General features: G+C 43.3%; 1 protein-coding gene across 2 annotated transcripts in view; it reads left to right on the top strand.

The window, feature by feature from the left end:
- The window catches only part of fndc1 (fibronectin type III domain containing 1), a 297076-nt gene that overhangs the window by 201408 nt on the left and 72252 nt on the right, over nucleotides 1-23416 (top strand). For both annotated transcript variants that reach the window (XM_085981527.1, XM_085981526.1), the window contains one exon: nucleotides 9810-10040. In XM_085981527.1, the coding sequence (XP_085837653.1) occupies nucleotides 9810-10040 (231 nt within the window). The remainder of the gene's footprint in view (nucleotides 1-9809; nucleotides 10041-23416) is intronic.

Here is a 23416-nt window from a genome sequence, read left to right as displayed (position 1 = left end):
TAGACCAAAACAAATGACCTATTGCAATTAATCGAGGGTCTTTCTGTAACATGAAGGCCTAATGGGAAAAATAATTAATTAATTCCTGTCAGTAGTCCCAGTGGATATTATTTATCATCTTTTTCCAATATTAGCTTCACCAATTGAATAGGCTTTTGTTCTACGGTGGCCATCCTCTTGGCCAGTTGTGCTGCTTGTGGTGTTGTACAGCAGTGAGGGAAAGAAAGCTCTATTTCGGCACCTCTGTTTAAATTAAACATATAGCACAAATATCAGCTAACATTTGGGAAAGGAGGGGATGAAACACAAAGATTGGTCACTAGTGACAACACAATCCTCGTTCTGTGAAATCTAATGCACTTCCATCAACACTGATGGCTAAGATAGCAAGAACAAATGTTTATATAGCACCTTTGACATCCTCAGGATGTCCCAAAGTGCTGCACAGCCAAGGAATTACTTTTGAAATGAAGTCACTGTTATAATCTAGGAAAACATAGCAGCCAATTTGTGCACAGCATGGTCCCATGAACAGCAATGACCAGTTAATCTGTCTTTAGTGGTGTTGGTTGAGGGATAACTGTTGGCTAGGACACTGGGAGAACACGCCGCTCTTCTTCGAAAAGTGCCATGGGATTTTTTACATCCACCTGAAACGGGGTCTCGGTTTAACGTCTCATTCAAAAGACAGCACCTCGGGTAATGCAACATTACCTCAGCACTGGACTGAACTAAACTACAAGCAGAGTGGTTGACATGCACACTAGGCACTGATGACATGACGCAGCATACCTTTGAGCCCATATGTTCATTTTGAAATGAAAATTGGGGACAGCATTAGGGATTTAACAGGGCCTCTTGAGCAGAACTCTTAAGAACTTTGAATCCATTCTGAGAGGCCTTGCCAATAATTAGCTCTCAGATTGGCCTTCATTCAATAACCATTACTACTTTGGCTGACTAGGTCAGTTTTCTATAATCATTCTGATGAGCCACCAAAACCAAATCAGTACATCTGCTTCTTCACTGGTATTCCCACTCCTGCTATGGTATCTCTGAGCATGAAGTAAAAATCTCATTTTGAAGCTTCTGTTCTGCGTTGGTGCTTTTACTTCCATTGTGAATTTTGGTGGCATGTTTTTATCCTGAAAATCATCCCAGATGGCATAGTAGTTGGGCTGCGTAAACATGTTTGAGAATTCCTACTAAGACATGATGAGACTTATTCCAGGGTGTGCTGGACTGTACCTAATGCATGGAGTAGCATGTGTGCCGATAAACAATGTCTGCCAGAGCATTCAATTTACAATGAATGAATGTTTAAGGATTCACACTAATCAATTACTATTGACAATGTGGCCGATATGGCTATCTCCTTGGCTGGAGAGTCTGGAACTGGGGGTCATAGTCTCAGGATAAGGGGTCGGCCATTTAGGACTGAGATGAGGAGGAGTTTCTTCACTCAGAGGGTTGTGAATCTTTGGAATTCTCTACCCAAGAGGGCTGTGGAGGCTCAGTCATTCAGTATATTCAAGACAGAGATCGATAAATAGTTGGGCGCTAAGGGAATCAAGGGATATGGGGATCAGGCAGGAAAGTGTAATTGATGTAGAAGAACAGCAATGATTTTATTGAATGGCGGAGCAGGCTCGAGAGGCCGTATGGCCTACTCCTGCTCCTATTTCTTATGCTCTTATATTGAATATTTAAGGATTGGTTTAGGTTTCCTAAGCAGCAGACTGCTGGCAGCACAATCGGTCCGACAACCGAGAAGGATATAAATTGTGCATCACTTTATTTTAAAAAGGTTAAGCAGTCATTTGTAAAGTCTGTATGTGGCAGCATTTTTAATGATTGGTGGCGAATGGAGAAACGGACACATGTTTACCAGGAGATGATGTTTAAATGTAGGGAGACTCATTCGCGTGGCATATTTGCCACATTGACTAGCAGGCAAGCAGAAATTTGACAATGTTCCCACTAATTTGTTTTGGTGTGCGGTCCCTTTTAATTTGCTGCAGTATCTTTTCTAGCAGGAGCAGCTGGTGAGCGACCTGGCAGAACCTCCCGATTTGGTGCGTGGCTGTGCACCTTAGGGGGAACATTGCTGCTAGTCATTCGGAGCTTTTCCCAGATTTCCTCTGGAGCGTGTCCATCCAAATATCACCTTTTCACACTTTTTGAAGGCTGGAGCTTTCCTTAAATATCTTTGTAAACAATCTGAATTTATTGGACAAATAAATTTCACAAAAGACCTGACAACCCACTCGAGCAGAGGCAATTTAGTTTTTCCTTAAAACATTGCCTAATAAAACAGACTGTTCCCATCCACACACAGCAGTAGAAGTAAAAGATATTATCCTTTGGGTACTTATCACATCACACATTAATACTGCTTCTATTCCAAGTATGCTTATATACTCTTAGTCAAGAGAACATTCCGTACAAGAACATTTTACAGTAGAAGGTGAGAACAAAAGGTTTGTTCACCTCAGCCCATCTCCAGTTAGGTTACTGTCATTTCCCATCTGCCTTTGCACCAATCCTATATCCCTCCTCTCCCTGTTGAATTTGTTTTTTTCCTGAATGCTTCAACCAAGACTGCATTCATTGTACTTTATGGCAGTCTGTTCTCTAGGTTAATAACTCATAAATGTGAAGCAATCATTCCTTAAGTTACATTGGAGACATTTTCCAATCGGTGATGCTTTAATATACCTTATTTAGTTTCCTTAGCTTATCAAGATTATAAAAACTTGCATGTTGCGCCTTCCGACTGCATTTACAATGAGAACAGATTTAATTTCTTTAGCCTCCCTTCATCACACATTGATTTAAGATCAGAACCATTCTTACCGCTTTTTGAACCTCTTTTATTTTGCAAATACATTGAACGAAATGGGGTGCAGCATTTCAGTTGTAGTCATATCAGTGGTTTACAAGCATCAACATTGCCTTCTTTGATTAATACTCTGAGACCTACCTCAACATTATATTTGTCATCTCATAAAGTTATATCCAGTATAGAATTATGGGTAGCACTGAATGATTAAAAGACTATTATTTAATTGAAGGGTTCAGAGGAAACAAGCTGTGAGAGGGAAACTGAAAACTATTTATGAACATATGAATCCCAAAATTAAACTTGAATTGATTTCCTTCTATATTTTATGGTTTATAATATGCTTCGAGATTTTTAACACATCATTATGTTTGATAGCATTGCCAGATTTACTCAGCTTGCTGTGCCTGCAGACTATTGCGAGGCAAGGAATCTCTGACTCTGTTTCATGTTAACCAGTATTTCTCTTTTCTAAACCATTTTGCTTTTGTTGTTCTTACATTGGTGGAATCCTCCAAATTTGAACAAATTCACCATTTAATTGGCAAGGCCAGCATTTATTGCCCATCTTTAGTTGCCCTTGTGAAGGTGGTGGTGAGCCACCTTGAACCGCTGCAGTCAGTGTGGTGATGGTACACCCACAGTGCTGTTAGGTAGGGAGTTCCAGGATTTTGACCCAGTGACGATGAAGGATCGGCGATATACTTTTAAGTCAGGATGGTGTGTGACTTGGAGGGGAACTTGGAGGTGATGGTGTTTCCATGCGCCTGCTTCTAGGTGGAAGAGTTTGCGGGTTTGGGAGGTGTTGCCGAAGATATAGATGGGTTGGTCAGATGGGCGGAACAGGACGATATAGATGGATTGGTCAGATGGGCGGAACAGTGGCAAATGGAATTTAACCCTGAAAAGTGAGAGGTGATGCATTTTGGACGGACTAACAAGGCAAGGGAATACACAATGAATGGTAAGACCCTAGGAAAGACAGAGGATCAGAGGGACCTTGGTGTGCATGTACATAGATCCCTGAAGGCAGCAGAACAGGTGGATAAAGTGGTTAAAAAGGCATATGGGATACTTGCCTTCATTAGCCGAGGCATAGAATATAAGAACAGGGAGGTTATGATGGAGCTATACAAAACTCTGGTAAGGCCACAGCTGGAGTACTGTGTGCAGTTCTGGTCGCCACACTATAGGAAGGATGTGATTGCTTTGGAGAGGGTGCAGAGGAGATTTACCAGGATGTTACCTGGGCTGGAGCGCTTCAGCTATGAAGAAAGACTGGACAGGCTGGGGTTGTTTTCCTTGGAGCAGAGAAGGCTGAGGGGGGACCTGATTGAGGTATACAAAATTATGAGGGGCATAGATAGGGTGGATAGAAAGGAACTTTTCCCCTTAGTAGAGGGGTCAATAACAAGGGGGCATAGATTCAAGGTAAGGGGCAGGAGGTTTAGAGGGGATTTGAGGAAAAACTTTTTCACCCAGAGGGTGGTTGGAATCTGGAACTCACTGCCTAAAATGGTGGTAGAGGCAGGAACCCTCACAACATTCAAGAAGCATTTGGATGAGCACTTGAAATGCCATAGCATACAAGGCTACGGACCAAATGCTGGAAAATGGGATTAGATTAGACAGGGCTTGATGGCCGGCGCGGATGCGATGGGCCGAAGGGCCTCTTTCTGTGCTGTATAACTCTGAGTATGACTCTAAGCCTTGGTGAGTTGCTGCAGTGCATCTTGTAGATGGTACACACTGCAGCCATGGTACGCCGGTGGTGGAGGGAGTAAATGTTTAAGGTGGTGGATGGGGTGCCAATCAAGTGGGCTGCTTTGTCCTGGATGGTGCTGAGCTTGTTGAGTGTTGTTGGAGCTGTACTGATCCAGGCAAGTGGAGAGTATTCCATCACACTCCTTACTTGTGCCTTGTAGATGGTGGAAAGACTTTGGGGAGTCAGGAGGTGAGACACTCGCCGCAGAATACCCAGCCTCTGACCTGCTCTTGAGGTTGGTGATAATCCTTTGACATGAACCAATAATTATAACACAGGCTCCAATTATGTATTTGCCAAAAAGCAGAAGAGTTGTTATTTGAAGGGCTGAGTGAGTGCAAAGCTTTCTGGGGCACATGGGGCTTCCAATAGTTTCAGCTGAGTCAATTGGAACAAAAAGCACGAGAGCAATGGTACTGCACATCTGCATCAGCAATGTTTTGTAAATTTCAGCTCTAACTGCTCCTTTAGAACTATAGCATTTAGCTCAGCAGTGATATTTGTGGATGGATTCTGAATGGCTTTACGATCTTTAAAGTCAGGTTTTAATTTTTTTCACCATCAATTTCCTGGATTTTTTGGACAGTTCGATGGGCAAAAAAACAATTCCCCCCTGACTTCTGGCCTTGCAACCCCAAACTATCTCTAGTCTTTGTGCTGATAACGAAGTCCCGAGGTATGTGCACATCCTAAAGCACGTTTCATGGCACATGTGCTCTACATGATGCAAGTCATGTATATTAACAAAGTCTTTCAAGAACGTTGGGAGACTGAAAATGATGAGTTCAGCAGTGAGAGTAGACACTGGGATAAATCAGCTCAGTATTTACCATTCTGTGTATTTTTATGCATAAAAGCAGATCCTAACTTGAGGACCGAATACAACAGGTTAACTAGTGAAATTAAGCTAAAAGCCAAAAGCGATAAGACCAACTGGATAAACGACCATTGCAAAGAAGCAAAAGATTATGCCAAAAGAAACAAAACACAGGGGCTGTATCAGATAAGAGAACTAAGTGAATATTACAAGCTTAAAATGAAAAATCAAAATGGTCAGATAATTGAGGACGAACAGGTGAGGAGCAAGCGGTGGAAAGAATATTTTGAAGATCTATACAATGTTCGGAGCATGGTGGATGAATCCGTTCTAGAGAAACTGCCTGTACAAATATAGGGGAGTTGATGCTAGATTTCTTGGAAGACGAAGTAAAGATTTCTATTAATAGTTTGAAAAAGAACAAGGCTCCTGGCATCGATACTATAACTACAGAGTTGTTGCAGGCGGGTGAAGGACATACTCTGAGAAAGTTCTGCAAAGGCCGTTTAACAAAATTCGTGACGAAGAGCAAGTACTTGAAGACTGGAGAAAGGTGATAATACCAACCTTCAAAAAAGGAAACCAGCAGCAATCGGAGGAATCAGCTTACTGAGTATACAGTACCTGGAAAAGTATTTACTAAGACACTGCAGAGGAGAATGAAAAGATACATAGAAGTGGTACTGGATGAAGAACAAGCTAGTTTTGAACCAGGACAAAGTACGATAGATCAACTGTTTGTGATGATACAGATTTCAGAGAAATTTATAGAACACAACATCCATTGTTACAACAACTCCACAGATTTTAAGTAGGCCTTTGACAGTGTATGACAAAAAGGGATACGACATGGCTTGAGGATGTATGGTATTCCTGAGAAACTTGTCAGACTGATAGAAAACATCTATAGCAAGTCCCTGAGTGCTGTTAGAATGGATAGGAAACTGATGGAATGTTTTAGATTAACAGTTAGGGTGAGACAAGGATGCACACTGTTGTCTGATTTATTGAATCTATTATTGGAAACAATAATTAATCTTGCACTAAATGGTATTGGAGGAGACTCCTTATGTCGCAAGATATTAAATCAATCTTAGATTTGCTGATATTGACCTTATAGCGACATCTGGTACAGATTTTCAGATGACTAACTGATAAGATTTGGAGAGTAGAACATTTAGTTTACACATTAAGATAAAGAAGACAAAGGTCATGTCATTTGGGAAGCATCAGGAAGATGTACATATTACAATTGATGGGGATGCAGTTGTACAGATGGAAAACTTTGTATACCTTGATGGGTTAGTGACAGAGAATGGTAGTTGTGAAGGAGACATCAACAGAAGGATTGGACTTGCTGCTGCTTCTAAAAGATAAAGCAGGATATGAATGGCCAAAGATATTTTGGTAAAAGTGGAAGTAAGAGTTTATGAAGGAATGGTTATCCCCATATTATATGGATGTGAGTGTTGGAACATGAGAAAAGTTGACGAGCAATATATATTAACAGCAGAGATGAGTTGCTTGAGAGGAATACTTGGAATATCTAGAATGCAAAGAATCAAGTAATTAGTACGTTGCTTGGATAAGGATCAGCGCTTATATAGAAGCTCCAAGAAAGACGACTGCGATGGTTTGGGAATGTTTCAAGAATAGAAACAGCTAGCGTACCTTTCATGGGCAGGCATACAGAGGTACATGGAACAAGAAACTGAGGAAAACCAAGGGAGCACTGGATAGACAATGTCAAGAATAACTTGTTACAGAAAGGGATGCAGATGACTGAAGGAGGCCAGGCTAGTTCAGAACTGACAACAGTGGAGTGAATTCATTCATCGCTGCTGATCTGACGGATGGTAATTTAGTAGTAGAAATAATTTTATGCAGAGATTTATGTGCACGTTAAATTGCTGATGGAGCCAATGTATTTTAGCATACCAATAGTTTTGAGTTTGTCGTCAAAAATATTATTGGGGTGAAATTTCCTGCGTATTTGCACCCAGGGACGTAAAGCAAATAGCTGGCGTAAAAGATCGAGCAAATGTGGGCGCAAGTGCTTTATGCATGTACTTGCACAGCGTCAGAATTTCCTCAATCTTTTATGCCCACCTATTAGGTTTGCCAACTTTGGTTGGAGATATTCCTGGAAGTTTCACCACAAGAAGTGTAAGAAGATCCGACAGCCAGGAGGCCATCTGGTTACGCCTGTTTTGCTGATATCAATTTACTCAGGTGATTGTAAATTGCCCCAAGGCACTATTCGAAGAAGAGCAGGAGTGTCCTGGCCAATATTTATCCTTCAACCAACATCATTAAAACTGATTATCTGGTCATTATCTCATTGCTGTTTGTGGGACCTTGCTGTGTGCAAATTGGCTGCTGTGTTTCCCAACATTACAACAGTGACTACACTTCAAAAGGTACTTCATTGGCTGTAAAGCACTTTGCGACGTCCTGAGGTTATGAAAGACGCTATATAAATGCAAGTTCTTTCTTTAATACAAAAAGAAAATACTGCGGATGCTGGAAATCTGAAATAAAAACAGAAAATGCTGGAGATACTCACCAGGTCAGGCAGCATCTGTGAAGAGAGAAACAGAGTTAACGTTTCAGGTCGATGACCTTTCGCCAGAACTGGAAAAAAGCAAGAAATGGAACAGATTTTTAAGCAAGGGTAGGGGCTGGGAAATGGGGGAGGGGATGAAAGAACAAAAGGGAAGGTCTGTGATAGGATAGAAGGCAGGAGAATTTAAGAGATACTCAATGCAAAAGGAGATGGTAATGGGACAGGTTAAGAAACAAAAGATGGCTCTAGATGAAGTGTAAATTGCACTGGCAGGATGAAAGATAGCTGCCATGCGGGAGAGAAGAATAGAAGGCACAAACAAAAAGTGTGGATAAAAAATATATATATGATCGGGGCCAGGTTATGAGCTGAAATTGTTGAACTCTATGTTGAGTCCAGAAGGCTGTAAAGTGCCTAATCGAAAGAATTTACACTTCATCTAGAGCCATCCTTTGTTTCTTAACCTGGCCCATTACCATCTCCTTTTGCCTTGAATATCTCTTAATGTCTCTTAACTTCTCCTGCCTTCTATCCTATCACAGACCTTCCCTTTTGTTCTTTCATCCCCTCCCCCATTTCCCAGCCACGACACTTGCTTAAAAATCTGTTCCATTCCCTGCTTTCTTCCAGTTCTGATGAAAGGTCATCGACCTGAAACGTTAACTATGTTTCTCTCTTCACAGATGCTGCCTGACCTGGTGAGTATCTCCAGCATTTTTTGTCTGTATTTCTTTCTTTCTTTGATTGGAACACGACACCTGGTGGGATCTGATGAAGCAATGGTTTGCCAAGTAAATAAATGATTGCATCTCAACGCCTTTTCTGATCTATCATAGATAAAGCCTTCACCGTATTAGAGCAGTCTTTTAGGAGTATTTTTGGATAAATGGGACGTAAATGTTTTAAATGCAGTATTCTTTATTCCATTGAAGTTATCTCTTATTTACTGTAAACAGCTTTCTGGACCTTGATTTTGTTGATCTTTACTGAATTTATCTGCTTATGGGCTAAAATCTCCCCCTCCCCACCACCCCCCCCCCCCCACCCAACACTGCAAAAGAACCTGGAAAAAAAACAAAACCCCATTTTAAAATCGGCAATAAATTGACTTTAATGATTTTTATGAATAGTTTATCTACTGTAATAACCTGAAATTTCCTTGGAACTGCTCTTGCTCCAACACCATAACTTTACCAGAAGTGCAGCATAAACGAGGGTTTGCACCTCACTTTGAGCGATGGAGAGAAAGCAGCTCCAAGGGAATTATTATTGAATTCTACCTCACAGAAATTTCTTTATTGAAAATAACATATTCCTGGAAAGTGTATAAAACAGTTAACCCATTTTTGAATGGGAAAAAATAATTTTATCCCTAATATACTTGCATTTCAAAAGGTAACGATCTAGATGAATCATTATTATCATGACCATATTGAGTAAAAGAGGAGCGCACTGTGTTTCCTCTTCAAAAACAGTGACCCTGAATTCTCTTCTGTACCATCTATTACAGCATCTAGAAGGTACAGTATATCAAACGGACAAAGCAACAGCACTTATAAGTATGTCCATTTTGTATAAAGTTATCCTTAGACAATGACTGAGACTCACCACCTTTATAAATAGTCACACAGAAATGTAGTAGTTCTTCATCCAGATTATGATGTTTTCATCAAAGTCATTATAAGGACATTCGGTCCTAAATACCGTTTAGTGAAATTGTAAATCTATAAATAGCCTGCGTTGTATATATTATGTCTTTTGTTATTGAGAACTGAAGTTTGTTTGAGTGATTTTTATTCAGTTTTTTGACCTGTTGCAGCTGCTCATGTGAATTACATCAGCAAAGATCCAGCCGCACCCTGTTCATTGACAGATGCACTGGAGCACTTTCAAGTGGATTCACTGGTGGAAATTATTCCAGTAGACATGAAAGACAAAGCCCTGCCCCCCGAACAAGCTCCACACAACATCATCATCGTGGCTGTAGAAGGCTGCCACTCCTTCATAATCCTTGATTGGGCAAAGCCTCTCAAGAACGAATTTGTAACAGGTACAGATTAATAGTTCCACCTTAATTTATTTTATATTTGCTTTTGGGGTGTACAAGGTAATATTTATTTCCCATCTCAAATTTCTCTGCAGGCACATAGTGTGGGACTGGAGTCGCATGTAGGTTGGGCTAGATAGAGGTAGCAGGTTCCCTTAGCTGAGGGACATTCAAACAACAACTTGCATTTATATACCACCTTTAACGTAGTAAAACAGGAGCAATTATCTCTCAAAAATTTGATACCGAGCCACGAGATATTAGGAGAGATGACCAAAAGCTTGGACGAAGAGGTTTTAAGGAGCATCTTAAAGGAGGAGAGAGAGGTAAAGTGGAGAGGTTTAGGGAGGGAATTCCAGAGCTTAGGGCCCAGTCAGCTGAAGGCACAGCCACCAATGGTGCAGCAACTAAAATTGGGGATGCACAAGAGGCCAGAACTGGAAGAGCGCAGAGATCTCTTGAAGGCTTGTAGGGTTGGAGGAGGTACAGAGATAGGGAGGGGCGAGGCCATGGAGTGATTTGTAAGAAAGAATGTTTTAATTGAGATGTTGCCGAACCAGCAGCCAATGTAGTTCAGCGAATACGGCGGTGATGGGTGAACGGGACTTGGTGCGAAGTTAGGATACAGGCAGCCGAGTTTTGGATGAGCTCCAGTTTATGTAGGGTGAAAGATGGGAGGCCAGCCAGGAGGGCATTGGGATAGTCAAGTCTAGAGGCAACAAAGTCATGGATGAGGGTTTCAGCAGCAAATGAGATGAGGCGGGGCAGAGTCAGGCGAAGTTACGGAGGTGGAAGTAGGCGGTCTTGGTGATGGAGCGGATATGTGGTCAGAAGCTCATCTCTGAGTCAGATGCGACACCGAGGTTGCGAACGGTCTGGTTCAGCCTCTGACAGTTGCCAGGGAGAGGGATGGAGTTGGTGTCTAAGGAACGGAATTTATCGCAGGAACCGAAGACTATGGCTTCGGACCTCTCCATATATAGCTGGAGGAAATTTCTGCCTATCCAGTACTGGATGTCAGACGAGCAGTGTGACCAATCAGACAGTGAAGAAATCGAGGGAGGTGTGGTGAGATAGAGCTGGGTGGTCGTCAGCGTACATGTGGAACCTGGCGTTGTGTTTACCAAGTGGCAGCATGTAAATGAGAAATATTAACGGGCCAAGGATAGATCCTTGGGGGACTCCAGAAATAAGGATGCAGGAACGGGAACAGAAGCCATTGCAGATGATTCTCTGGCTACAACTGGATAGATCGGAATGGAACCCGGTGAGGGCAGTCCCAACCAGCTAGGTGACGGAGGAGAGATGTTGGAGGAGGATGGTATTGTCAATTGTGTCAAAGGCAGAAGACCGGTCGAAAAGGATGAGAAGGGATAGTTTACCACAGTCACAGTCGCATAGGATGTCATTTGTGACTTTGATGAGGGTCGATTCAGTACTGTGGCAGGGGCAGAAACACGATTGGAGTGATTCAAACATGGTGTTGCGGGAAAGAATAGAATGGATTTGGGAGGCGACAACACGTTCAAGGACATTGGAGATGGGGCTGTAGTTTGCAAGGACAGAGGTGTCAAGTGTGGGTTTTTTGTGGAGAGGGTGACGACGGAAGATTTGAAGGGGAGGGGGACAGTACCTGAGGAGAGGGAATCGTTAACAATGGGGGCCAGGAAGGGAAGTTGAGTGGTCAGCAGTTTGGTGGGAATAGGGTTGAAGGAGCAGGAGGTGGGCCTCATGGACAAGATGAACTCAGAAGATATGAGGGGAAATAGAAGATAAATTAGAGAAAGATTCGAGTTCAGTGCTAGGGCAGGGGGAACCTTAAAGGGAATTTGGCCCGGTGGGCTAGGGGGAGCGGGGGAAGTGCAGAGGCAGCTGATCAGATGGTCTCGATCTTTGTGACAATGGAGTCCATGAGTTCCTCACACCTGTTGATGAGGGTGGAGGAGGCAGGGAGAGGGGTTTAAGAAAGTTTGTAGTGGAGAACAGAAGCCAGGGGTTATTTTTGCATTCTAGGATGATCCTGGAATAGTGAGCAGTTTTGGCAGAGGAGAGCAGGACCCAGTAGTGATTTATGTGGTGCAGCCAGTTAAGGCGAAGTATGGTTAAACCAGTTGTCTGCCATAGACTTTCAAATCTGTGTCCCTAGGACTTAAGGGAGCAGAGGTGAGGGTCGTACCAGGGGGAATGACCAGGGTGAGAGAGAGTAATGGTTTTAATGGGGATAAGGGCATCAAAGGTGGAGGTGAGGATGTGATTGAGCAGATCGGTAGCTGCAGAAATGTCATGGTGAATAGAGGGCCAAAGGCTAGAAAGTTGGAAATTTGAAAGTGCAGTTGTAAGTGACTTGGGGGAGAGTTTTTTTCCAGGGGTGGACACAGAAGCAAGTGGGATTGGGAGGGGGAAGGGGAATGTAGGTGGAAAGGGATACAAGGAAGTGATCATAGATGGCCTTGTCTGTGATTGACATGACTGGAGTAGCGAGGCCATGTGAAATGGTGAGGTCGGTGGGGTGGTCGTGAATATGGTTAGGGGAGTTGATATGGAGGGAGAGATTTAGGGAGGATAGTAGGGCATTGAACTCAGAGGAGCAAGAGCATGGTGAATTGAAATGGAGATTGAAATCACCAAGGATGTGAAGTCGCTCAGTGCAGAGGCTGAGGGAGGAAAGCAGTGAAGATAGCTCAGTGAGAAAATTGGCTTGGTATTTGAGTGGGAGGTAGAGAACAAGGATTTTAAATGAGGGGCGAGAGGGGTGGAACAAGGTGAGATGCTCAAAGGAGGAGAAGATGCCAGAGGGATAGGGGGACAGACCAAGGTGTGATTTGGTGATCAGGGCTCACACCGGCACCGCAGTGGTTTGGGCAGGGAAAGTGATGGAAGGTTTAGCTGGGCAGGGAGGCTTCATTAAGGGGGAACGTGTCATCACCCCTCAGCTAGGTTTCCATCATGGCCATGACGTTGATGCAATCATCCACAATAAGCTCGTGGTTGACAAGGGCCTTGTTTATAAGTGAATGGACATTCTGCAGGGAGATGCAGAGAGGGTCAATGATAGCCGATCCACTGGCATAGTCCACGGGGTCAGCACTGGGATGGATGAGTTGGACGGGAAGGAGATTGGCAAGATTAGCCCCTAGCGTGTGTGCTGGGTGGGAAGGTCAGTGAGAGTAGGATGGGACAGTTAGCATTGCTGCTCATAAGGTGGCAGAGACGGGTGCCTCGATGGGCCCTTCGGAGGATGCCAAGAGAGGCACAGAGGGAAGCTGTAGGCTTATCTAAGAGGGAGTCAAGCCTGGGATGACGACAGGAGAGTAGGAAGGTTGCAGAGTGCTTAAGGGTTGGGATTGGGATTTGAGAGGGCAGAGTGCCTGAGAGGGGAGAAGTGAAAGGAGGCATTACGACAGAAGAGAGAGATCTAGGAGGGGTAAATAGAAATGATGGGCTCAGGTCTGCAACTATTGGGTTTTTACAACAATCTGGCAGCTTTCATGGTCATTTCTTGTGCTGGCCCACAGATTACCAGATTTATTAAATTTGATTTCAAAATGTATCATGGTGAGATTTGAACTCTTAACCTCTGGCTTGCAGGTCCAGTGCCATAACCACTAGGCTAGCATACACTATACAAATCGACTATTCCTCAATAATCTGATGTATCCCAGCAGCAGGGCAGAGAAGTGTTGCTCAAATGAATGGAATGATATAAACCTCATTTGTTAATGGAATGTGGAATGAGGGAGATGGCATTTTGCTGGCCAATCAATCAATCAATACCACTTTGGTTCATTTCCACACCCCTAATCTAGAATTATTTTTAAATACTTCAAATCCTATTTTTTGTTGTTGTTTTCGCATAGCTAAATATTTAAGTTGCAGCATCCTGGATCTTTTCTTGGACCAGGGTATTAAAAAGTTATATTACTTGATTTTTCAAAGTTTATTTTTGTAATTGTTTTCTGAAATAGTTTGTTTAATATTCCCAAACCTGAGTATTTTGATCAATGGTTGAATCATACTGTGTGAAACTTATTGGGGGCAAAATTGGGTCGCATCCCCTTTGGGGCGCTAACTTCGCCGGCACGCTACTTTTAGTGCCCCAAAAAAGTTAGTGTCCCCGTGCCTGAAATTCACTGGTAGCACCCCAAGAGGGAAGCGGGACGCTCCTGGATGCGCTCCCTCTCTCTCTTGGGGCGCTGCGAGTGAATATGGCGGTGTTCTATGCAGCGGTACTGCAGGCCTGCCTCCCCTTATTAAAGGGGAGGGGCCTTGTGCAGAGCGACCCGGGGCCCAGCTGGGCCACCAGGGATCGGAGTGCCGGCAAAAGAGCCCAGCATTCAAGAGGAGTGTCGGGCTCACGGACGCAGCCGGCACCCCGCGGGGGAGCTTCACAGGAGGCCGGGGACAGCAACGGGAACCGGTGCTGGCAGGCAACCAACAACAAAAATGGCCGCCCAGCACCTCCCCTTTAATTTGCGCTGCCCCGGCCATACGTACGCAGCCTGTTGAACATGGCGTCTGGCGGTAAGTCAGGGGGCACTACCAAAGATTGCGGCCAGGGCGCGCGAGGGGCACTGCGCACAATGATGACATCATTGCCAGAGGCACAGTGCTAATGGTTACCGCCGCCGCTAACCTCCCGCGAGGCATTAGTCGCGCCTGGGCACTAGTTCATTGTGCCCTCTTAGGGCACTAACGGGAGGTGCAAATCAAACAAATTTTTTCCCATTGTGTATAAGTTATGTGGCTTTTTAAAAACCATAGATTCCATAAAGTTATTTTAATAACAATATACTTTTTGTTGGCCTACAAAGCTTTATTTGAAGCACGATCAAGCCACTATATATACAGACTCCCACTCCATTACTCCCTAAAATATTACTGTATCATGGTTCTTAATCCTTCTCCAAACCATAAAACAACTGAAGAGTAGAATTCTGGCAGGGAGTGTTGGGGTTGGAACTGCAGCACGATCCTGGCTTGAGAGGGGCAGGGTTGGGGGAGGGGGTGGTGTATGAGGAACACACTTTAGGTCATACCCAGATCTGCTAGGTTCAACCCCTCGCATCTTCCCCAGGAAATTGCACTCGGGAAGGGGGGGCGGCAACCGCTTGGGAGTTTATCATGGAATCATAGAATGATAACCGCACCAAAGGGGGCCATTTGGCTACCTGTGCCAGCTCTTTAAAAGAGCTATCCAATTTTCCCTTCAAGTATTTATCCAATTCTCTCTTGATTGTTACTATTGAATCTGCTTCCACCGCCCTTTCCCGCAGTGCATTCCCGATCACAACACCTCTATCAAATCTCCTCTTAATCTTCTCTGCTCTAAGGAGAACAACCCCAGCTTCTCCAGTCTATCCACATAACTGTAATCCTTCATCCCTAGTACCAATCTGGTAAATCCCTTCTGCACCCTCTCTAAAGCCTTGACATCCTTCCTTAAGTGTGCTGCCCAGAATTGGACACAGTTCTCCAGCTAAGGCCTAACCAGTGTTTTATACAGGTTAGGCATAACTTCCTTGCTTTTGTACTCTATTCCTCTAATAATAAAGCCAAGGATCCCATATGCTTTTTTAACGACCTTCTCAACTTATCCTGCCACCTTTAAAGGTTTCTTTACATACACCATTAAGTGTCTCTGTTCCTGTACCCCCTTTAAAATTGTACTGTTTCATTTATATTGCCTCTCCTCATTCTTCTTACCAAAATCACTTCATATTTCTCTGTGTAAAATTTAATTTGCCATGTGTTTGCCCATTTCATCAGTCTGTCTATGTCTGGCACCACTCCCAGGAGGATTGGAAGATTGTGGCCAGAGCCTCTGCAATTTCCACCCTTACTTCCCTCAGTAACCTAGGATGCATCCCAAATGGACCAGGTGACTTTTCTACTTTGAGTACTACCAACCTTTTAAGTACATCCTCTTTATCTAAATTTATCCTACCCAATATCACTACTAACTCCTCCTTTACTGCTACATTGGCAGCATCCTCTTCTCCAGTGAAGACAGATATAAAGTACTAATTTAGTACCTCAGCCATGTCCTCTGCTTCAACGAGAAGATCTCTTTTTTTGGCCCCTAATCTGTCCCACCCTTCCTTTTGACAACCCTTTTACTAGTTATATGTTTATAAAAGCCTTTTTGGGTTCTCTTTATACTCGCCGCTAATCTATTCTTATACGCTCTCTTTGCCCCTCTCATTCTCTTTTTGAGATCTCCTCTGTACTTTCTGTATTCATTTTGGTTCTTGACTGTATTATCAACCTTACAATTGCCATAAGCCTCCTTTTTGTGTCTCATTTTAATCTCTACATCTTTAGTCATCCAGGGAGCTCTAGCTTTGGATGCCCTTCCTTTCTTCCTCGTGGGAATGTGTCTATTCTGTACCCGAACTGCCTCCTCTTTGAAAGCCTCCCATTGTTCAGTTACTGTTTTGCCTACCACTTTTTGATTCCAATCCACCTGGGCGAGATCCCTTTTTAACTAACTGAAATTAGCCATCCTCCAATTAAGTATTTTTACCCTTGATTGTTCCTTGTCCTTTTCCATAACTTTGTAAACCTGATCTTATGATCACTGTTCTCCAAATACTCCCCCACTGAAACACGCTCCACTTGCCACACTTCTTTCCCCAGAACAAAATCAGCACTGCTTCCTTCCACTAGTACGATAGCAAAATACTGCAGATGTTGGAAATCCGAAATAACAACAGAAAATGCTGGAAAAACTCAGCAAGTCAGGCAACATCCGTGGAGAGAAATTTGAGTTGACGTTTCGGGTTTGACCCTTCTTCAAAACTGGAGAGAAAAGGAACTAGATCGAAGGCAGGGCTGCGATCGGACAAAAGAATAAAAGAACCAAAAGAAGTAAAAGAGATTAGAAGCTAGACGAGATGGTAATAGGCTGTGATTAGGTGTAAAGTGTACTGGCAGGGCAAAAGATAGCTGCCAGGTGTGAGAGAGAAACAAAAGGAAAGGGGGGGGGGGGAAAGGAAAGGAGTGGAAAAATATAAGTGAAAATGAAATAGGGGCCGAGGTTATGATCTGAAATTGTTGAACTCGATATTGAGACCGGAAGGCTGCAGAGTGCCTAATCGGAAGATGAGGTGCTGTTCCTCGAGTTTACGTTGAGCTTCCGTGGAACAGTACAAGAGGCCAAGGACGGTGAGGTCCGAGTGGGAATGGAGCGGTGAATTGAAATGACAGGCGACCGGAAGCTCGGGGTCACCCTTACGGACTGAACGGAGGTGTTCCGCAAAGCGGTCACCCAATCTGCGTTTGGTCTCCCCAATGTAGAGGAGACCGCATCGTGAGCAGCGAATACAGTATACTAGATTGCGAGAAGTACAAGTAAATCGCTGTTTCACCTGGAAGGGGTGTTTGGGGCCCTGGACAGGGGGGAGGTATAGGGGCAGGTGTTACATCTCCTCCGCTTGCACGGGAAGGTGCCAGGCGAAGGGGAAGGGCTGTTTGAAGAAGGGTCAAACCCGAAACGTCAACTCAAATTTCTCTCCACGGATGTTGCCTGACTTGCTGAGTTTTTCCAGCATTTTCTGTTGTTATTTCTGCTTCCTTCCTCATTGGGCTGGGAACATACTGATCAAGAAAGTTCCCTTATACAAATTTCAAGCATTCTTCTCCCTCTTTGTCCTTTACACTGTTACTATCCCAGCCTATATTAGGATAATTGATGTCCTCTGTTAATACATACATAGGATTACATATATATACAGCACAGAAACAGGCCAGTCGGCCCAACCTGTCTATGCTGGTGTTTATGCTCCACTTGAGCCTCCTCCTGTCTTTCCTCATTTAACTCTATCAGCATAACCCTCTATTCCCTTCTCCCTCATATCTAACCGCCCCTTAAATGCATCTATACTATTCGCTTCAACCACTCCCTGTGGTAGCGAGTTCCACATTCTCACCACTCTCTGGGTAAAGAAGTTGACCTGGAACTCGCTGCCGACAGAAGTGGTGGTAGCGGACACACACAATGTTTTCAAGGGGAGACTGGATAGGCACTTGAGGGAAATAAACTTGCAGGGCTAGTGGGATGGAACAGGGGAGTGGGACTGACTCGATTGCTCTGCAGAGAGCCGGTACAGACTCGATGGGCCGAATGGCCTCCTTCTGTGCCTCTATGACTCAAAGTTTCTTCTGAATTCCCTATTTGATTTTTTGGTGACTATCCTATATTGATGGCATCTAGTTTTGCTCTTCCCCACAAGTGGAAACACTCTCTCTTTAAAACCTTTCATAATTTTACAGACCTAGGGTATTTACATTTTAATAGGTCACCCTTCTCAAGAGAAAAGAGACCCAGCCTGTTCATCCTTTCCTGATGGGTGTACCCTTGCATTTCTGGTATCATCCTTGTAAATATTCTGTGCGCCCTCTCCAGTGCCTCTATCTTTTTTATAATATGGCGACCAGAACTGTACGCAGTACTCCAAGTGTGATCTAACTAAGGTTTGATACAAGTTTAGCATAACTTCACTACTTTTCAATTCTATCCCTCTAGAAATAAACTCTAGTGCTTAGTTTGCTATTTTTAGGGCCTTGTTAACCTGTCGATACTTAGTGATTTGTGTATTTGTATTCCTAGATTCCCCTTGTTCCTCTACCCCATTTAGATTCTTATTTTCCAAGTAATATGTGACGTCCCTATTTTTCTTACCAAAATGTAATACCTCACATTTATCTGTGTTGAATTTCATTTGTCAATTTTATGCCCATTCTGCAAGTTTATTAATGTCGTCTTGTAATTTGTTGCAGTCCTCCTCAGTGTTGGCTATCCACCCTCCCCCCAATTTGATGTCATCTGCAATTTTAGAAATTATGTTTTTGATTCCAAGGTCTAAATCGTTAATATAAATTGTGAACAACAATGGTCCCAGCACTGATCCTTGTGGAACACCACTTCCCACCTTCTGCCACTCTGAATAGCTACCCTTTACCCCTACTCTCTGCTTTCTGTCTTGAAGCCAGCTAGCTATCCATTCTGCTACTTGTCCCCTGACTTTGCTTTCCTGACCTTATTCAATAGTCTATTATGTGGTACCTACTCTATAGTTCTTGCATCTTTCTGTAATTTGCCTGCAAAATTGCTCCTCTATCTCCTTCTCACTATTTGGTGAGCTATAGTATACACTCAATAGCTCCTCTGTTGTTCCTTAAATCTAACCAAATAGATTCTGTCTTTGACCCCTCAACTGCATCATCCCTTTCCAGTGCTGTAATAGTTTCTTTGATCAATACTGCCACCCCCACTCCTTTTTTTCCTTCCCTATCGTTCCTGAGAACCTTGTAGCCAGCAATATTAAGTTCTTAACTCTCCCCTTCTTTGAGCCAGGTCTCTGTTATTGCCACTATACCATAGTCCCATGTGGTACCTTGTGCCTTCAGCTCCCCAATCTAATTTACCACGCTATGTGCATTTACACACATGCATTCCAAACCCATTTTAGACTGCCTTACATTTGCCTGCTATCTGATCCCTTCTATTTCTGAACTATTCTTTACTCGAGTACTATTCATGTCTCCCAATCCTCTGCACCTTTTTTCTCCTCTTATATGTTTCATCCTGTTACAATCCATGTCTGGGGGTGCTCCAGGGCTATCCTGGAACTCCACCCAGCTCACCTCTGATAGGGCCAACAGATCCTACAATGATTACAGCAAGCGTAGGTTCCTTCCCATGCCTAGGGGAGACCCCAGCTGCTGAGAGGAGAATGGATCCCAGAGGAATCCAATATGGTTGGAGAGTTGCCCAAAAATAAGGATGGGTATTTTTTAATGGGCCAGAATTTGGTGGAGTGGGGTATCTGATGCATGCCCCATTAGTTATACTTACAATTGCACATTTAGGTTTTTAAATTAAAAAAAACTGTCTACAAAGTTGCTGGAGGTACAAGCTGATAATAGCATGGTGAGGGTAACAGGGCATCTAGTGAACAATGTGACAAATACTGTATCTCCTTAACCAATGAAATTTAAGGAGTGAGAAATAAAGAGTGGGAGGACAGAGAGGAGGGTAAATTAGAGTGGGTGAATGCAACGCCAAATCAGGTACAGATAGAGAAATAAAGAGAGGCAAAGAAATATTGGTTTAAGAGAAAGAAAGGAGACAGAAAGGAAAAGTAAGAGAAACGATGTAAAGTTTTAAATTTTACATTTTAAAAATCTCAAAACAATTCACAACCTGGGCAAGAAGGTTAATTTGCAATCACTAACAATTATCACGTCATAAAAAGGGTACTTACATCGATAATTACTAGACTTAACTTTCTGTGGCGCGTTAAATGGGCAATTAATGTGCAAATGCAACAACTTCATGAAAATCATGGGCAATTTTTGCAAAGCTAACGGAGTGGCGCAAATCATCCAGCAACTTATAGCGATTCACAATTCGCAGGAATTCTCTTCCTTGCTGTAAGTTGCTGGCCGATTTGCTGATTTAATAACCCCATGCATCGTTATTTTTTCAGCAAAATCTGACCCAATGTCTGTCTTTGATCTTTTCAGCCCATTTTGGGCTCTGGGCCATTCCTTCCACCTCCTCAGGGGGTGTCTGTGCTGCATCATTACTGGGGCAGTCACATACCAGAATAATTCAAATCCTCTCATCCCCAGGATGTAGTCGATGGTAGAGCATAGCGGTGAACAAAAGTCCCATGCCACCACTCTTCCGCTCCACCCAGAGAATATCATGGGATTTCTGGGATTCAAGGTCTATTTTACCACAATGTATTGAGGGAGAATAAGATTTTCCATGAGCTTTACCCCTTGGAAGGAAAAATAGATAATTTGGTCATCATCGCAGATGCTAGAAAACAAATCCTGGATCCTGAGCTTGCATGTTGATAAGTTTAGCTTTCACTACACTAACCACATAAAACCTTCGAGAGTTTTGAGAAACAACACACAACTTCTGTTCATTAAGAGAAGAGCCTAAGTAGTGGGCAGGTTAGCAGCAATGAAACCAAACTCGTAACTTAGACATAGATGGGATGGTGTTTCGTCCTGAAGGAACTGTATATGTCCCATGGCCAACATTGAAAATGACCACCAGGAGTTGTGCCATCAGACACAGAATTTTCACAATTTTACTATTTCCAGCACTCCGGGAAATTATCAATCCTGTATATACATACAAACTGGGGCTGTTCATTACCCCAAGGATAAATGGACCCCTTGAAGCTTTTTTAAACGGAACTTAAATTATTTCAAAGCAATTCCACCCCTGCCACAGTACAGAAACAGCTCATCAAAGTCACAAATGACATCCTTTGTGACTGTGAAAAAGGTAAACTATCCCTCCTCGTCGTTCTTGACTTTGTCTGCAGCCTTTGACGCAGTTGACCACTCCATCCTCCTCCAACGCCTCTCAACCATCGTCCAGCTGGGTGGGACTGCACTCGACTGGTTCCATTCTTATCTATCTAATCGTAGCCAGAGAATCACCTGCAATGGCTTCTCTTCCCGCTCCCGCATCGTTCCCTCTGGCATCCCCCAAGGATCTATCCTTGGTCCCCTCCTATTACTCATCTACATGCTGCCCCTTGGCGACATCATACGAAAACACAGCGTCAGTTTCCACATGTACGCTGATGACACCCAGCTCTACCTCACTACCACTTCTCTCGACCCCTCCACGGTGTCTCAATTGTCAGACTGCTTCTGGATGAGCAAAAATTTTCTCCAATGAAATATTGGGAAGACCGAAGCCATTGTTTTCGGTCTCCGCCACAAATTCCGCCCCCTAGGCACTGACTCCATCCCTCTCCCTAGCATCCGTCTGTGGCTTAACCAGACTGTTCGCAACCTTGGTGTCATATTTGACCCTGAAATGAGCTTCCGACCACATATCCGCGGCATAACTTAGACCGCCTATTTCCACCTCCGTAACATCATCTGTCTCCGCCCTTGCCTCAGCTCATCCACTGCTGAAACCCTCATCCATGCCTTTGTTACCTCTAGACTTGACTATTTCAACGCACTCCCACGTTCTACCCTACATAAACTTGAGGTCATCCAAAACTCGGCTGCCTGTGTGCTAACTCGCACCAAGTCCCGTTCACGCATCACCCCTGTGCTCCCTGACCTACATTGGCTCCCGGTTAAGCAATGCCTCAATTTCAAAATTCTCATCCTTGTTTTCAAATCCCTCCATGGCCTTGCCCCTCCCTATCTCTGTAATCTCTCCAGCCCCACAACCCCCCAAAATATCTATGCTCCTCTAATTCTGCCCTCTTGAGCATCCCTGATTATAATTGCTCAACCATTGGTGGCCGTGCCTTCTGTTGCCTAGGCCCTAAGCTCTGGAATTCCCTGCCTAAACCTCTCCGCCTCTCTACCTCTCCTTCCTCCTTTAAGATGCTCCTTAAAACCAGCTCTTTCATCTGCCCTATTTTCTCTTTATATGGCTGGGTGTCAAATTTTTTTCTTATAATACTCTTGTAAAGCACCTTGGGACATTTTACTATGTTAAAGGTGCTATATAAATACAAGTTGTTGTTGTTATGCTTCTAGAGTTTCTAAAGGATGGAGACCCAATAAATCTATTAAAATGGGGAAAGGCAAATGTAATTAATTTTACACATATCTATATCATAAAATCAGATCAAAAGGTTGTCAGTAATGGATATTGCAAAAGGTTCAGCCAACAGTGCCAAGAAGTCTGGTGTTGTTGGCAAGTGCGAAAAGTTCACAAATTTGTGTGAAATATTTATGCTTTTGAAGCTAATAAGAACCCCATTTATTTTCTGTAAGGTTTTCCATAACACAGTTGGTTAAAGATTGGAAGCTCTTCCAGATGTCTACTGTTTCCTATTAGATTCCAGCTACACTAATCGTTCACTTCTTTTGGACCTGATAATGGGGGGAGAAAATAAAGCTTGCAGAACTTTTGTCTTATGAAACACTTACAATTGTTGTTCTTTCTCCTACTTGAACTATTATGGACCACAGGCTGTGCTTGAATTAGGCATGTTCTTGCCTCCTGTAATAAAATGTACTAGGATAATGCAAACATGAACCTTACACTAAGTGGCCTTGACAGTAATAAATTGCACTTCCATTTAATGTCGTCCGAAGTCTAACCCCATATTACCTTTATTTTTTCTTCAGTTATCCCATAATTCTGCACAGAATAATGCTGCTCATCCCACACTACAAAAAATTGCACCCATGCAGGATCTTTGAATTCTAAAGTAGTGCACAGAGTTCACATCACCAGTTTAGAAATAGGATTGAACGTTCAATAAAAAAAGCTGTGTTTTTTCAACAATATTTAATATGAAAATGATGCAGCGATGTGAGATCCACGTTGATTATTGGAAACAGGCTGGCTGCTCCCAGCACCTGGCTGTAACAGG

Source organism: Somniosus microcephalus, chromosome 3, assembly GCF_052327205.1.
Source record: "Somniosus microcephalus isolate GS21.2 chromosome 3, FLI_Smic_1.0, whole genome shotgun sequence".
NCBI classification, from domain to species: domain Eukaryota; kingdom Metazoa; phylum Chordata; class Chondrichthyes; order Squaliformes; family Somniosidae; genus Somniosus; species Somniosus microcephalus.
The sequence above is the reverse complement of the archived record's forward strand: the minus strand, read 5'-3'. Positions and strand labels throughout refer to the sequence as shown.